Consider the following 15,432-nt stretch of genomic DNA (forward strand, 5'->3'; position numbering starts at 1 on the left):
GCTCATTGATGCAAAAGGCCTTTTCAGCCACAGTGATTGCAAATTACTTTAAGGAGATTGGTTCCTGCCATTGCTCTGCGAGGCAAGTTGTTTGCTCAGCGGCAGCATAAACAGAGAGGGGAGAAAGAGCTGCTCTCTTTCTTTCCATGTGTCTACGCTGTGTGGTCACATATGCAGCATGTGCTTCCAGGCATTCTCATTTGTCTGCCCATGTGACTTCGGTAAAACTTACACCTTGGGTTCGGTATGATGTGTTTTTTCCAGAAGAGAACTTGGTAATGTTGTAACAAGGGAGTGTTTGTTCTAAGGGGTGGAGTGTGAGCTGTTACTGGAAAGAGAGAAGTATGAACCAGATAGACGAGAAGCAGCGAGAGGAAGAGAAGAGACTTTGAAGTTAACTTCTGTTTGTCAAAAAGCAAATGAGAACATAAAAAATACCACCGACTCCTCCCAAGATAATGCTGCAAAGTCTTGCATTAAAGGGTACTTTATAGAGTGCAGGGATAGCGTTAGCACCACTCTTTTTCTCTCGACAAAAAGAATATGTTTTTTTGGGATTATGGCAGAAGATGAATTCTAATTTAGCTTCTTGTTCGCAACATTTTTTTACGACAATTAAAAGCTTCAAAATTTGCAACAGGGGTATTTACTGAGGTATTTTACATTGTAGAACAACACTTTAAAATCTCTGAAGCTTGTGTTAATCAAAGACCTTATTTGAGGCATCTGAACAAAAACGCATTCAAAAACCCATTGACTTTGATACCAGGCAACTGGAAGTGCTCATTTTATTGCTATGTAAGCTCACCGTTCCTCAACCAGGTCAAGCTCCTCAAGCTCCTAGTGGCCCTTGCCGGTATTGCAGGGAAGGCTTTTTTTACGTTTTAACGCAAACAAAATTACATTTTCTCTTTTTAGTGCGGCAAATGAGTTTGTTTTATGTGTAGACTACTTGTGTATGATTTGAAATAGGTAATTCTACCTTTACTGGTACTTAGCCCTCTAAAAAGACTTGAAAAAGTCATGATACACTGTATGAGACTGGAACAGAACGAAGGAGATAAACCAGCAGTTGCAGTGGAGAAGAAGCTGCTGGTGTGTGTGTGTGTGCGGCTGCAGGAGGTGAGAGCTCCACAGAGAGAGGTGACACTCTGGAAGAAATACATGTTGTGCATGTTTACAGCGGGGCTCGCCATTATGGGTTAAGGTTACCAATATTATGCATAGTTTATAATACAAGTTGTATCTACCTTAAGTAATCACTGGTTTAATGCACCCCGGGTGAGCACGATAAAGCAGCATGAATCTCTCACACACACACACACACACGCAGACACACACACACACACACGCAGACACACACACACACACACACACACACACAGGTGCATCTTGCTAACATGCTAATGGGGAATTGTTCACAGTGGTGACTGGCTATACTGGGACAGAGAGGTGAGTAGCCTACAAGAACAAACACATTGTCTGCATGTGTGTGTGTGTGTGTGTGTGTGTGTGTTTGTGTGTGTGTGTGTGTGTGTGTGCTACTTGCAGTTTCTCCTATGTGTGTGGTTGTGGGCTGTATTGTCCATATTGCTTTATTATACATCTTTGTGTTGGCCTTGATGATGTACTGTTGATTGTATAAGAAGTGTCAGGTTATTCAATTGATGTGTCTATTGCTTCTTAAACCAGTGACTTCTAATTTATTGTCATTGTCATTGTTGTTAAATTGTCTGCAGAGTCCTCTTCTCTGGTGAGTTCTAGTTAGTCTATGGAGAGGAAGCTGGTTGTACATTTATAATAGATAATCAGTTGCATGCACAGGCTGCAAAGTGCCATCTGTAGAAATAGAATTTACTGTTGGTTTTTGACATCAGGGCCGAGGGTGTGACGCTCTTCCACTGGTGTACGTTGTCATTGAATACAATTTATTTTGCAGCCCAAGGGTGCAGCCTATGTAATACCTAAATGTCAAGAGCCACAACAGCTGCATGGCTGGGTGACTTGAATGTGGCTATTTCAGTCACAAATGTGTCAATGGGGATACTAGTAGATGTCAGCTGAACCATGAGGGGTTGAGTACCAAACACTGTTTGGGAACCACTCAACTGAAAGTGTTAAGTATGCTGTCAGCACATCGATTGTTGTGTTCAGCTTACTAATTGGCGAAACACTTCAGTGATAAAAAAACGCTTTGTCAGGGAGTTGGATACGCCTCCTGATCGAAAGCGAGATGCAACAGTGAATTACTTGCATCAGAGATTGCTCCGCTACGGTCATCAAAGCGATGATGAAAATGACATGTTCATGAAGATCACTAGAGGCAGAAGTGCTGATTAATTGCATTGCCTCTGCAGCGCTTTTTTGTTTTTGTTTATTTACACAGTTTATAACATTAGGAACCTTCCGTCACCACTTTTATCGAGTTATTTTCCATAATTCACTGCAGTAAAAGTTGATGTTGGTTTAATAGGAACGTTTTCAGGCAGATGTCATGCTGTACGTGGATGCGCCACAAAATAAATACAGCTCATCGTTGTTGTTTCCCCCCCCTTACATTTAGATAGTCAGTCACATTTCAGTGTTAAGAATCTGCAAAAATGACCCAGAGCTTTGTTCACGTATGCTGAAAATAAATGCATTGGCTGTTAAAAATATTGCATTTTTGTGGAGCACATTGTCTGAGCAGCCACGTTGAATGAAGAGGCCTGTGCAATACAGTATATGACATGTTCACACACAAAGATAATGACTTTATGTCAAAATTCAAAGGCTCTGTTAACTTCAGTTTACATCTGAAACAGAAAGATGAGTTTCCACAAAGCTAAAAAAAAAACTTGATTCCTCTCCCTGTCATCTTCCAAGTTGTGCTGTCCTTTGTCATTGTCTTTCTTTATGTCAGGATAAATTAAGCATGCGGAGCTACAAACAAAGCCCAGCCAGGCTCATCATTCAAAGGAAAGAATCACAGCAGCACCGCAAAAAAAAGAAAACATATTCTAAACGTACAATGTCATGCAAAATTGGATGGGATCAAAAAAAAAAAGGTGCTGTCGTATAGAAAACTACAGTGCACGGCAGATTTGCTGTTCAAACAGATGACAAAATGCTCCCGCACCTTCGTTCCCTCTGATCACAGGGGAAAAGCAAAACACATACACAACATGTATATTTGATATTCCCTAGCTTTTGATGCCTGCAACTGATTTACATACTTCCTCTCATACAAATAATATAATCTGTTCAAAGTGAGCGATGTCAAGACAATGTTTAACATCACAAATACAGCTTGTTTATGTTATAATCGAGTTGATGTAGTTTTGTATACTTAATATACACTTAATGTGTAACATATAATATATAACATATAATATATAAAATATATATTATATGTAATATCTTTTCTATGGGTTAAACAAACAAGATGTACCATATTTACCAAACAGTGATGAGAGTGGTATCACGCTTCTCGTCTGACTCTTGGCAAGAAATTTCCCAATCGTACCTATCTTTTATCTACTGCTTATTTCATCATTATCTTTAACGACAGCCTGTCGCAGTCTGTAATAATGAATAGAAAGTCCGCAAACATGAATGTAAAAAATTCTTTGGCTCGTACAAACCGCAGTGACATGATCAGCCAACCTCCGACTGAGCATGTCTATGATGTCACTTCTTGGCAAACCTTTCAGTGTGGGCGACAGCAGCCGACCGAGGCTTTTATTTTGCAGGGCACGCTTTCGAATTAAGCTCAACAAATACTGTTTCACTCTGTGAACATCAAGCAGAAGAGACAAACCCCAGATTTCCACATGGGAATGTATGTGTCTGAGCAGCAATGAAATGAGTTGGGGCCTGTTTTCCCAGCAGCACTTGAGCAAGAAGATCAACTTAGTGTCTGTGTAAGGTAAGCTGATGCCTGGACATGATGATACTTCTGAGACGCTTCTGCTTAATTGGGCTTTGAGATGTCATACACTTCGAAAACATATGAGCCTTCAGGCACAATCCACTTGAAGCCCAAATCATTTGATTATTTTAGGGTTTCTCTTCTCTGAATATTTTGAATATACGTTGACTAAGTTCAGAAACAGCTTTGAATACTTTGAATCATTAGTTTTTCTCAAATGAATGTAATTAAATGCTGAATGTAAAAACATTGATCTAAACAAACATGGACCAATGTTGGGCAAACATCAAAGAATTACGCTTAAAAACACTCATTTAAGATTTAAAAATAATAATAATAAAAAAATAAAATAAAAGACAAAGCATCTGTCGTGTTGCTCATTCTTTGTTTAAAAAAACAAATCTGCATTTCACTCTGTGATATGATATGGTCATTTTAATCCTAAACATCTCTAGCAATTAACATGTGAAATGAACAACTCAACAACAATCATATTTTTTCATATACAGTGATGAAATAATAGGAAATGTGCATCAGAACATTTAAGACCACGCTGACAAACACACAGGGAAGATACAGATCTCTTAAGAGCATTTTTAAACATTTGTAGCTTTCACTCTCAATTTTTGTATTTCACTTAAATCCCAAACATACACAGATACAGGCCCAGAAAACATGACTGACTTGATATAGCACCAGATGCAGCAGAAGGACTCGTTGCAGGAGTCTGTCTGTATTTAGTTTTTTCTTTTTTGATATGGTTATTGTTTAGTATTAATCAGTGCATTATAATATCTTCCAATCGAATTTGAAAGGATAACAGATTTCAATATTATGTTATGCTTTTTGGTGTTTTTCCTTACATTGTGCATTTAAAGCTCACTTGACCTGAATGCTGTGACATTCAACAATCCAAAGTAGAACTGTCTCTCATGTGGCCTACACATATTAAGTATGAAGTAAGGAAGGCGGAAATAAATCAAAGTTGTAGTTTTCTTCAAAAATTTTTTAGCATTACAGCCATCTGAACGCCAGGCAGGCAGACCATAAATTGTCTCTCTCTCCTAAATGCAGTCGCACTGAATTTCACATGGGAGCTCTAAACAAAGTGCTCTCAATAACACTGTACTTCTCTCTCACACACACTCTCTCTCTAACCCACTCACACACAGACACACACACACATACACACACTTGCAGGTATGTTTATGCCTCTGCATATTTCTTCCTTTATGTACCACACACTTAAAAGCGCATACAAAATGTTGTAAACATTCTCCACACACAGCATTATGAATACATGATGACAAGAAACTGTACACTGTTTCCACAGACGCTCCCTCATTGCACCACTGCACCAACTGACCCGGGATCAGAAATCTCAAAGTAAAAAATAAAAAAAGGATTCCTACACCATGTTCAGGGCGACCCTGTCCGGCGTCATCGGCCCCGCCTTGACAGAGATCCACAAGTCTTCATCCGAATTCTTTTTCTTCTTCATTTCTGACCTTGTGGTTGCCATGGCGTCTTTGCAGCAGCAGTTGGCATGGCGACAGCAGCAGCAGTGGCAGCACACCACCAAAGTGGTGAGGAGGACCAACAGGGGAAGAGCCAAGAGGACCACCAGGCAGACGGTGTTATACACCCCCTGGTTGTGTTTGTCTGTGGCAAAGCTCCAAACTTGGTTGAAAAAATCCTGGATGCTCTCTGTTCTCCCATCCATGGCTTTTAATTGAGTATGTCTGCCGGTTGTAAAGTTGAAATAAATCCTTTAGGGTCTTGTGAAGTTTGTAAGTCAATAAATGTGCATATTAGGCAGCAGGATATACATCTGGTGAACCTCAAAACATCCACCGACCCATCGTCTGTCACGTCAGATATTTTTAGTGACCTGACATATCACTTTCATGTGCTTCTGTTTCCTTTACAGCACTGTCTGATGAGGCTTGTGTACGTGCTCAGGCTGGTGTTTATGTTAAATGGAAACACTGGAAGCATGCAGGGTGACTTCATGTATGTCTCTTCTCAAGTGCCCTCTGAGAAGGTTACAAAGCCAACGCATTCTTTAAACAGATCCAAAAGACCAAGAGCACATTTGTTTATGACTAGATTTTCTTTGAAATCGCCCAGTTGTGATGATCTTGATGGAAAAAAGGCCAAATCCTCACTTTAGCCAAGTTTCTTAACGCTGCTTGGCATTTCTTTCTCTTTGTCTTCTGGAGTCGTCTCTTGTCCTCTTGCCCTTTTGCCTTCAGTTTAATTTTGTCGAGATGTGGTTCAATTTCTGTGCGTCTGTGGAACAAAAGAAAGAGAAAAGTGAACATGGACAGAAATTTGGCTTCCAAAAGACGGCCCTTCCTCCCTCTCTCCTCTCCCTGCCTCCAATCCATCGGTCTCTGCCTTAAACGTCCCCCACATGTCAGTGTCAGCTTCAGATTTTCAGCTTTCCCTTCATTAATACTGCAGAGGAGTAATTCAGGATTCAGGGCAGATCTCTCGAAAAATCCCACTGAGAAAAAGACAAAGAGAAGGAGAGGAGGGGGAGAGGTAGATTGTGTCTGAGGGAAGGACAGACCCAGATAGAGGTAACCAATCTTTCTAAGAGTCCCGCTGAGACGGAGAGTGTCAGAAAAAAAGAGAGGAGGGAGAGAGGTATGCTGGAGAGAGACCCGCTGCAGGAGATTCATCTGAATATACCCGGCTAATGGCTCCCATTGGAGGAGATAGATGGGGTCTGGCTTACGTTTTCATAGATGTCTGAATGTAACATTTTCTTCTGGCCTCGGATTAAGTCTCGTCCTAATAGCGCTCTCCTGGAGAATAAAACGCAGGGCTGTGCTTCAAGTGGTGAAGTAGGTCCGCTAAAGAAAAGTAATATTGTTCCCTTTTTCTCCGAGACTACTCGGAGAAAAATACTCATACTTGACTCAAGTATGTCCCCGAGATCCTCTATAGCTCTCGGCTACAGAGCTTCTTTGTATTCTAGATGCAGGAGGGAGAAAAGATTTTCATCTCACATTTTGGCTGCTTCATAGGTGGAGAGAGAGAGCGAGAGAGAGAGCGAGAGAGAGCGAGAGAGAGAGAGCGAGAGAGAGAGAGAGAGAGAGAGAGAGCGGAAGATGCACCTGCAAGTGGAGAGCAAATGGATTTCGCGTGGCTGTCGCCGTGCGTTGCATCTCATGTGAAATTGGTTTACCAGCAGACAGCCTGCTCACTTCCCTTCTGTTCATTTGCTCAACAGGAAGCTGAGCTGTCTAAGTAGCAAGAGCCCTGAAACGTCAGATTGAGAGTTTTTCACGGATCTAAAATAAAATCATCATGTTTGAAGCTGCGCTTGCTACTATAGTTGGTTAAATTTGTTTACTTAATTTTACATTAAAGTAAAAAAAATGATTGCACATGCACAGCTGTGCATTTTATACCAAGCATCGCTGAGCTCTTTGCTCTTTGTTTTTGAATTTCAGGTGAAAGCCATTTCATCTTTTTTTAATCCTTACATCATGTGATTCCCAACCAAGCGGTCCAAAACAAACCTGAGAGGCCATAAGATGATGAAGAGGATAAGAAACGTATATCAGTGCTACACAAAATTCTGTTCACGTCTTTCAGATTTTCCACAATTTCTTCTTCTTTTTTTTTTTTTGGTGGATTACATGATCATGTTCCCTTTAGGCCACTACAAGTACTTTCAAATAAAAGTTTAAATAAAACATTAACTGTGTCGTAGTTCCATACTACATGCTGTGCTGCACTTTGTCGTGTATTGTTTTGTTAGTATACAAGAAACCAACATGCTTATTGTTTCATAGGAACAGGAAATGATGCAAAAGTTGTCGAATGTGTTTCTGGAGCTCTGCAGCTGAAAGAATCTCCTCGATATCCTCATGTGAGAACAGTCTACATCAACGTACTCGTTACTCTTTGATTGAACTGCTCACAACCGGAAAACAAATGTGATGAGTGACGAAGGTTTGAAGAAAACCTATTTTTCAAACAAATACATTTTAAAAACTCAAAATAAAGACAAATCAGATATGAGTGAACCATCATCTTCGTCAATGCTCATACTTATAATAATGGGCATAACAGTGTTTGATGGGAAATCATTCATTTTCTTTTAATTGCGCTACATTTGGATGGAAACTCGTTGTGAGCCACGATGTCACTGCCACATTATTCTTGGTCATTTCCTTTGCTGTCGGTACATCTTGTTGTGATGAGCTCGACCGAGCAGAGGAACCTTTGTGTACACATTATAAGAAACACTGTCAACACGACAAGCCAAAGGTCACCAAACAACAAGTCCGCAGCAGAGAGACAATGGCCGGGAGCAGCACAGAAGGTGTGATCGAGCTATTTAAAAAGTGACGAAGAGGGTATCGGGGGTGAAGTCATTGAATGGAATGGATAAGTCACCAAGTGTTATGATAAGTGTAGCATCGGCCAGAAAGAATGATTCATGTGAGATGAGTCTAAAACCATCTTCAGTGTTCACACTAACCGGCAGAGAAAAAGAAAAAAACCCGATCTTAAATGACTTAGTTATATTATTTTTTCTTTTCTATGAGCTCACATACAAAGGCAGGAAATATTTAGCAATTTACTGTATTAAAATAGAACATTTTCCAGCTCGGGTAGTTAAACACTGAGCAGTTCTTTCTCAGCAGGCCATTTTGAGAAGTGTGACAGGAACAGAGGGTGTTCACCATGCAAATGGTGCATATCTGAGCTGAGGTTAGTTTGTGGTTTAGCGGTTTAAGGTACAGAAGAGGTACTTCACGAAGAGAAAATCGCCATGTTTGTAGAAAAAAATGGACTCTAAACACATTTTTAAATGAGTCCACTGGATCTAGATATTCCCCTGCTTCATATTATGTCAATGAAATGCCATTCTAAGATTCCGCCCGGGTACTTCACTTTCCCATGTCATTGTGCTCTCCTGGAGCCATTCATATACAGGAAAAGGCCACTTCTGGGGCACACAAAGCCAGGAAGGGGCTGAGAAAAAAAATGTTATGATTGCACTCAGTTATTAAGGAACATGTGCGACCTAAAAGACGAAGTTGTGACAGAAGGCAAGGCAGAAATCTTTAATGACTCGCCCCGAGCTCACGGTCAGAGCAGATATCCCTCACCAGTCAGTATTAATACAGACACATGGACGCTTTCAGTTTGACTTGAGTCAGCCACCAAGCAAACTGTAAAGGCCATACTCGTTTGTTTGTTCTTTTGCAGAAAAACATGAGCTGTCTTGGATCACTAAGTGCAGCTGTTTCGCTCGAGTAGCTACAGGCCTGCTGATAGTCAGTTCTCCACAGTGAGCAAGAGCATGTGTGCGAGCCCATTACTGTTCAGACTTGTGTCAACTCACTCCTGACTCAGTGAAATGAGCAAAGTTGAGGACATTCTTACAGCAATAAGCAGGAGGACGAAACTAAAAACCAGCATCGGTAAATGTTTGAGCCAAAAAAAGACCCATGGGGAGTGAGTGATTGATGGAGCGACTGTAGATTATAACAAAGGACAAATGTTTCCATTTTATGAAATGAAATGTTAATCAAATGGTTCATTTTAAAAAGTCAAGAAAATAAGACGAGGATCTTATAGTGACACTCCGCTGCACTCAAAGGCAGGAATAAATACATCAGTTTATCTTTGGAACCTGTCAAACATCCTGTCAAATCGAACCACTGCCAAAACAACACGTCTTCAACAGGAGCCTGCCACAGCAGCAGCATTTTTACCTCTGTTTTTCCACGAGTCAAACAACAAAAAGCATCAACAGCTTATAGAAACCACTCATAATAACAGTCTCAAAGTATTTCAAGTTGCCGGAACTCAAGATCTCTTTGAAAGAGACAACTTACCCCACAGGTACGTGTGCAGTGGCAGGTCAGCTTGCCCCTCCTGTCTATTCCAGTCAGCTGCTCAAACTTCTGTTGTTTCTGTTTTGACATCTGGATTCTGCTCTTTTCTGGTCCCTCTCACCCAGACATCTTGACAAGTCTTCACTTTCTGTTCCTGTTTCCCTCTCTGCCGTTGTTTCCCCTCCTCCTCCTCCTCCTCTCTCTGTGAGTGAGTGTGTGTTTTGGTCGCAACGTCACTGCACCCTGCCCACTTTGTGTAAGAATGGGCCCTCTGTCTTTGCTTATGTGTTTCCTGCATGGGAAACTGGGTTCTTGTGGTTGCTTTACTTTACTCACACAAGCGCTGAATGATGTCAGACAGCGAGGGATATTCGGGTAAACTGAATGTGAAAATCATAAGAAGCCTTTATTAAATGTGTCTCCGAACAAACTCCCCATGTTAAGATATTAAAAGAAAGGCTCCTCTACGGGTGCACTGATCTGAAAACCCTGCAACAACAACCTAAGTTGCAGGCAAGGCTGCACCAAATAACACAAAATTACAGCAACAACCACTCCACCCATCTCAGAGTCCCAGAACAGGGATAAAAAAGAAGAAACGAAAGCCGTTAAAGAGTGTGTGTGTGTGTGTGTGTGTGTGTGTGTGTGTGTGTGTGTGTGTGTGTGTGCGTGTGTGTTTTGAGTACCACCAGGTGTAAGAGCCAGATGTAATTGAGATATGAAAGAGTGAGGTCATGTGGACTGCATACCACACACAGTTACTCTGCCTTGTGGTCATTCATTGCCCTTTCAGTTCAGTCAACCAAAAGAGGATTTTTTTTTATTCAAGTAAGAAAAGAAATAAATAAGTGCTCTGCTGTCATTAAAAAGCAGTCTATTCATTCTCCTGTCCTGAAAGGGGGACGTGAAAGCGCACTGACTCCAACACTGTAGAATGTGTGCATGTGAACATACAGTCACTCAAATAGTGGTAATGTGGGCCTGCATATAATCAGCTCACATAACTATACTCCAAATTTCACTTTAATGTTTCATTTCAGTAAAACTGTTTCTTTCTCTCATGTTTCTTTTACAGTTTCAGTCTCCAAATTATTTATTTTTCTACGAAGCTACGATGCCTGTGTGTTTGGATGTACTCGCACAAACAGTAGATGTTGTTGGTTCTTTCCTTTCCTGACTGATAAAAAGAATCGCTTGATGAAACACACGTAACGTTACATTTGTGCGTGTAACGCAGCCAAGTTAACTTAGCAAGCTAGCAAGCCACGGTAACGGCCATGTTGAGACGAGCGATATCGTTCACTGAATGGCTTCAGTGGAGGCCTAGGGAAGCGAAGTCCCCCATGCCACTTTATTTTTGGAAAAAATATGTACAGTAGTCAATGGCAAATCTTTGTTTGTGTCATGAACTACACATATGATGTTTGTCAATTCAAAAGATCATTTTGCAAGTCAAGAAATTCACAGTTTGCCGTCGTTCCATTGAGTTGGATTCGACCTTTAGACTTAGATTTGATCTTTTCAACTGTGAGAAGATGTGAGCAGTAATCTGAAAAAGCTGTTGGATCTTATGCAACGATGTGCCTTTTGCGGTCTGATTTTGTTCTTACATTATAAGGACCCTATTATACTTTCCCTTTCCTGTAAGTATACCTTATGTTCAAATGACCTGCAGTTACCCTCATATGTGTCCCATTTTCTCCATGGAAACCTTACTCTCAATACATACTTCCCTGTGATACAATGGGCCTCCCCACGGTTCATAGAAACCATATTCTTGGAGGTGCTCACCTATGAGGCAAGGCTTAAACAATATACCCCTTTATCTAACTCTGGTCTGTAGCTGAACTAATTGCAGGAAAGACCCAGTGAGCTCACACTGGATCACTGATCATGCAATTATGATTGCAAAAAAAAAGTGACTGTGACATTACCAGTAGCATTAAAGAAAGCCTTGTGGGATTACTGGACTGTGCAAAAGGCCATTACAAATCACTACGACCTACTGGTTCTGCCAACACACACTGAAATATGAGTGCGTATGAACCTAACGCGGTGCTCTCTGTAACTTCTTGAATGTGAGCGCGAATGAAAAGTGACTAAAGGGTTGCTGGAGTGCAATCTGACAAGTGTCCAGAAATAGTCTGCTAATAAAAGCAGTTCCCCCTGCGGGCGAGCCTTAGCTGTGACTCAGCGCTGTAAAATGTTTGAGGCCCAGTGCTGTCTAAACAGGCAGAGAGCAAGAACATGGCAAAGACATGATTAGTCTATATAAGGAATTGCCTTTTGCGCTCAAGAAAAGCCATCATTGAAGAGCTCTTGGTTGGTGCGTAAACCTTTTACACAAAGCTTTTACAAGGGCACCCAATTGCACATTCCAGCTATGAAGTCAGTCTGAGCTATTTTAGCATCTAACTACGCAATAATCTCGGCATAGTTGTCGAATGGAACCGGCTGTATTCTGGGAATAGACGTTATTCAACATGTTTCTCTTGGTTTGTGATCAACAGAACTTTGGTTCTATTCTGCTAAATAAACAAATGAAGGCGACGCAGTGTGTTCGCAGTGAAGAAGTTATTTTCCTTCGTGCTTAAATTGAATCAACGGGGAATTTCTAAATTCCTCTTTTCTTCCCAGTACTTCCAAATACAGAGGAGGCTGAATGAGACACTGTGGGAACAAGAAGTCACTCAAACGAGTCAGCGTTTTGGAATTTGAGTTTTGAAGTCACAGGACAAAAAAAATGGATGACTCTTAAAGCAACAGCTGGTTTCTGAGTCCCAACAAGACACGGATATTTGATTGTGAAAGTGATAGTTTGACATTTTGGGAATTGCACTTACTCACATGGACGGATGGATGGACGGATGGATGGACGGACAGATAGATAGATGGATAATGTGTCTGAGTTATCGAAACAGGGAATGGACAGTTGACTGTTAAGGCACATTAATGCTGCATAATAATTGCTGTGTCATTATCTTTTACAGACAGACTGACTGGTGTTCCCTACAACCAGAAATATGTCTGATGCTCTAGCGAGACAGACTTATGGGACAGCCAAGAACAAACGTGCACTTCCCTGTTTTATTTTTTGCTTTTTTTGTGAGTTTTTAAGTAAAATGACAACAGAAATGATTCTGACTGAAGCAGATTCTTAATTCAAATGTGCAGCTACAGAAACATTTTGACACAACAAGCAAGTTCAAATAGAAATGTTCACCCTGCAACGAGGAAAAAGATAAAACTAATTTTGTTTTAAAGCTCTGCTCAACCTCAATTCATATCACGATGACAGTAATTGAATGTTTTGCAAGCATTAATCTCCTCACCATGTCACCATATTATCTCAGTATTCAGTCCCCTTTCCCAGCGATATATATATATATATATATATATATATATATATAAATACAAGTAGCAGCCTGAAAATAAGCATGACATATATATATATATATATATATATATATATATATATATATATATATATATACATATATATATATATATATACATATATATATGTCATGCTTATTTTCAGGCTGCTACTTGTATTTTGGTTTTCCTCTCGAGCATGTTTACATGTTTTAATGTTCAAAAGACACATTGTTTTTCTTATACTGTCTGTCTGAATATACCTGTAGTCACCCTCTTGTCTGAAGCACTCCATTTCAGCGCCTGTCTCTTTAAGCCCCCCCCCCCCCCCCCCCCCCTGCTCTGAGAAACATATGGTGGACCTTTGCAAAGGTAGTTTCCGAGCCAAGGGGTTGCGATACTCAGATGGGAGGCGGTATATTCTAATGTACTGCATGTGACACCGGAAGGGGAGTCAAATCTGAATGACTTAATGAATCACACATTTTCAGCCCACAAACAAATGTAACTGTCTTACTTCACAGTGTGTGTGGGTTGGTATGCACTCCAGATACTCACATGTATGTGCAGAAGCACTATGATGTTACCCCTTTAAGTACAGGCATTAGTTTGTACGACTGGCTCCAGTCGAGAATAAAACGTGACTAAGGAAATGTATTTTTACTCACAGAGCTAAACAGAGAAATGAAAAAATAACTTGTGAACATTTTCTGTTGGTGTTGACGATCATGTTCTTGTGTTTAAAAAAGTCGAAATACTTAGGTGTCCGAAGCCTTCAGGAAGAAATTTCTCAACCCAAACCACGTGACCATGTGCATAGAACGGCTGTGATTACACACAACCACAGCATTTTTTACGAGTTACAGTTGGTGTAACTGGAATTAAGGTGATGAGAGAAACCTTTTCTTTTTTTGTGCAAAATGTGATCTTTCTTTCTCACAGGAGCCCACACATATAAACACACTCCAGCGCTGTGGCCTCTGCAAAGAATCACTATCCAAAGTCTTGGAGCATGTAACATGTGATGTGATGAAGAACAGGCACTCGTCCTGCTCTTCTCTCAGGTCACTGCATCCCCGAGAGACACTTTCATATGTGTGTCATGTCATCTCTCACATCTGAAAGGCTCCTGAGGACTGTTGTGTAGTTCAGCTGATGCAGACAGGGGTTGTTATTAAGGAGCGCTGCCGGCACACTGGAAAAACAAAACTCCATTTCCTATTTGGCCTCAAATTATGAACAGAAAATGTCGGAACATTACGTTGTAGCAGGAAAAACAAATTGGAGAATGAATATAAACGGTGGCTATAAAAGAGGAGATAGTCACTGAAGACAGACTGTACTTCTGCAGTAACCACGGAGTAAATGGAAAGAGCGTGGAGGTGTTCAGCTAACTTGACAAATTATGGAATTATAATACACAATCACATACCTGTGTTTGGGAGGAAAGTGAGCACATGAATAGGATAACAAATGTGTTCTTATAACTTACCAACTACGGTCGTCTTACTGCACAAGACACACATTCGCTTTCCACAAACATGAGTCAGCTGTAAACTGATTAAAACAGCATGAAGACTAGTTAGAGACACAAAGCTAAAAGTAATAGATACTTAAACTGTGGAAACGTCGAGTTTCTGCCACAAATGGCAATTGTACGAATGCAAACTTCACCTGAAAGAAAAAGAGATCAAGCCTCATCAGCAATACCAGGATAGCTGTATATGTTTGTGTAGAGCACAATTCAGTGATGGTCCATAAAAACAAAGAACGGACTCATTAAGCAGCATTAAGGCTTTAGAGGCTCCATCCATGCATTCATGAATGAATTACAAGTGTTCAAGAGTGCTGAGTGGTTCGATTGTTACAGTAATAGCCGCTTTTCTCTTTATCACTCGTGATCCTCTAATTTGGACGAGCAGGAAAAAACGGATTAAGTTGTAGAATGTGATGCTCAACCAGAACATCAAGTCTTAACTCACAATCGACTCTGCTGAGGTTGTGAACAGTTAAATCTTCGTTCCTCTCTGATCTATGAGGCCTGCAGGCTCCCCCACCCCAGCTAACGGGGCTTTGAGCATCAATGATTGGCTGGTGAAAATCAAGCTGCTCACCGGCCAGTTTCCAAATTAAGCTCCGGTGTTTACAACCCCATCAGAAAGAGACTCGAACTGGGAAATCTGGGTTGCACCTCCCTGGTATTCAGATGACTGCCAGGACCTGTTAACTTCCTGAGTTCAGTGAGACGTAAAGAGACACTAGGAGCGCATGGAAGGCTGG

At 40.8% G+C, this 15,432-nt stretch overlaps 1 protein-coding gene across 1 annotated transcript; it reads right to left on the reverse strand.

Annotated features, from left to right (window-relative positions):
* Window positions 1-4,278: 4,278 nt before the first annotated feature.
* On the reverse strand, window positions 4,279-9,926 carry kiaa0040 (KIAA0040 ortholog). The gene is made up of 2 exons (XM_079284704.1): window positions 9,778-9,926; window positions 4,279-6,202 (listed from the first exon to the last, which is right to left on the reverse strand). The coding sequence occupies exon 2, from the start codon at window positions 5,631-5,633 to the stop codon at window positions 5,319-5,321; it is 315 nt and encodes a 104-aa protein (XP_079140830.1). The 5' UTR covers window positions 5,634-6,202; window positions 9,778-9,926; the 3' UTR covers window positions 4,279-5,318.
* Window positions 9,927-15,432: the final 5,506 nt, after the last annotated feature.

The sequence above is a fragment of the Melanostigma gelatinosum genome (assembly GCF_949748355.1).
Source record: "Melanostigma gelatinosum genome assembly, chromosome: 15".
In the NCBI taxonomy this organism is placed as follows: domain Eukaryota; kingdom Metazoa; phylum Chordata; class Actinopteri; order Perciformes; family Zoarcidae; genus Melanostigma; species Melanostigma gelatinosum.

What these genes read in the sequence shown, in the direction of transcription:
- kiaa0040 (XM_079284704.1), bottom strand. Translation starts at nt 5,633, where the DNA reads ATGGATGGGAGAACAGAGAGCATCCAGGATTTTTTCAACCAAGTTTGG.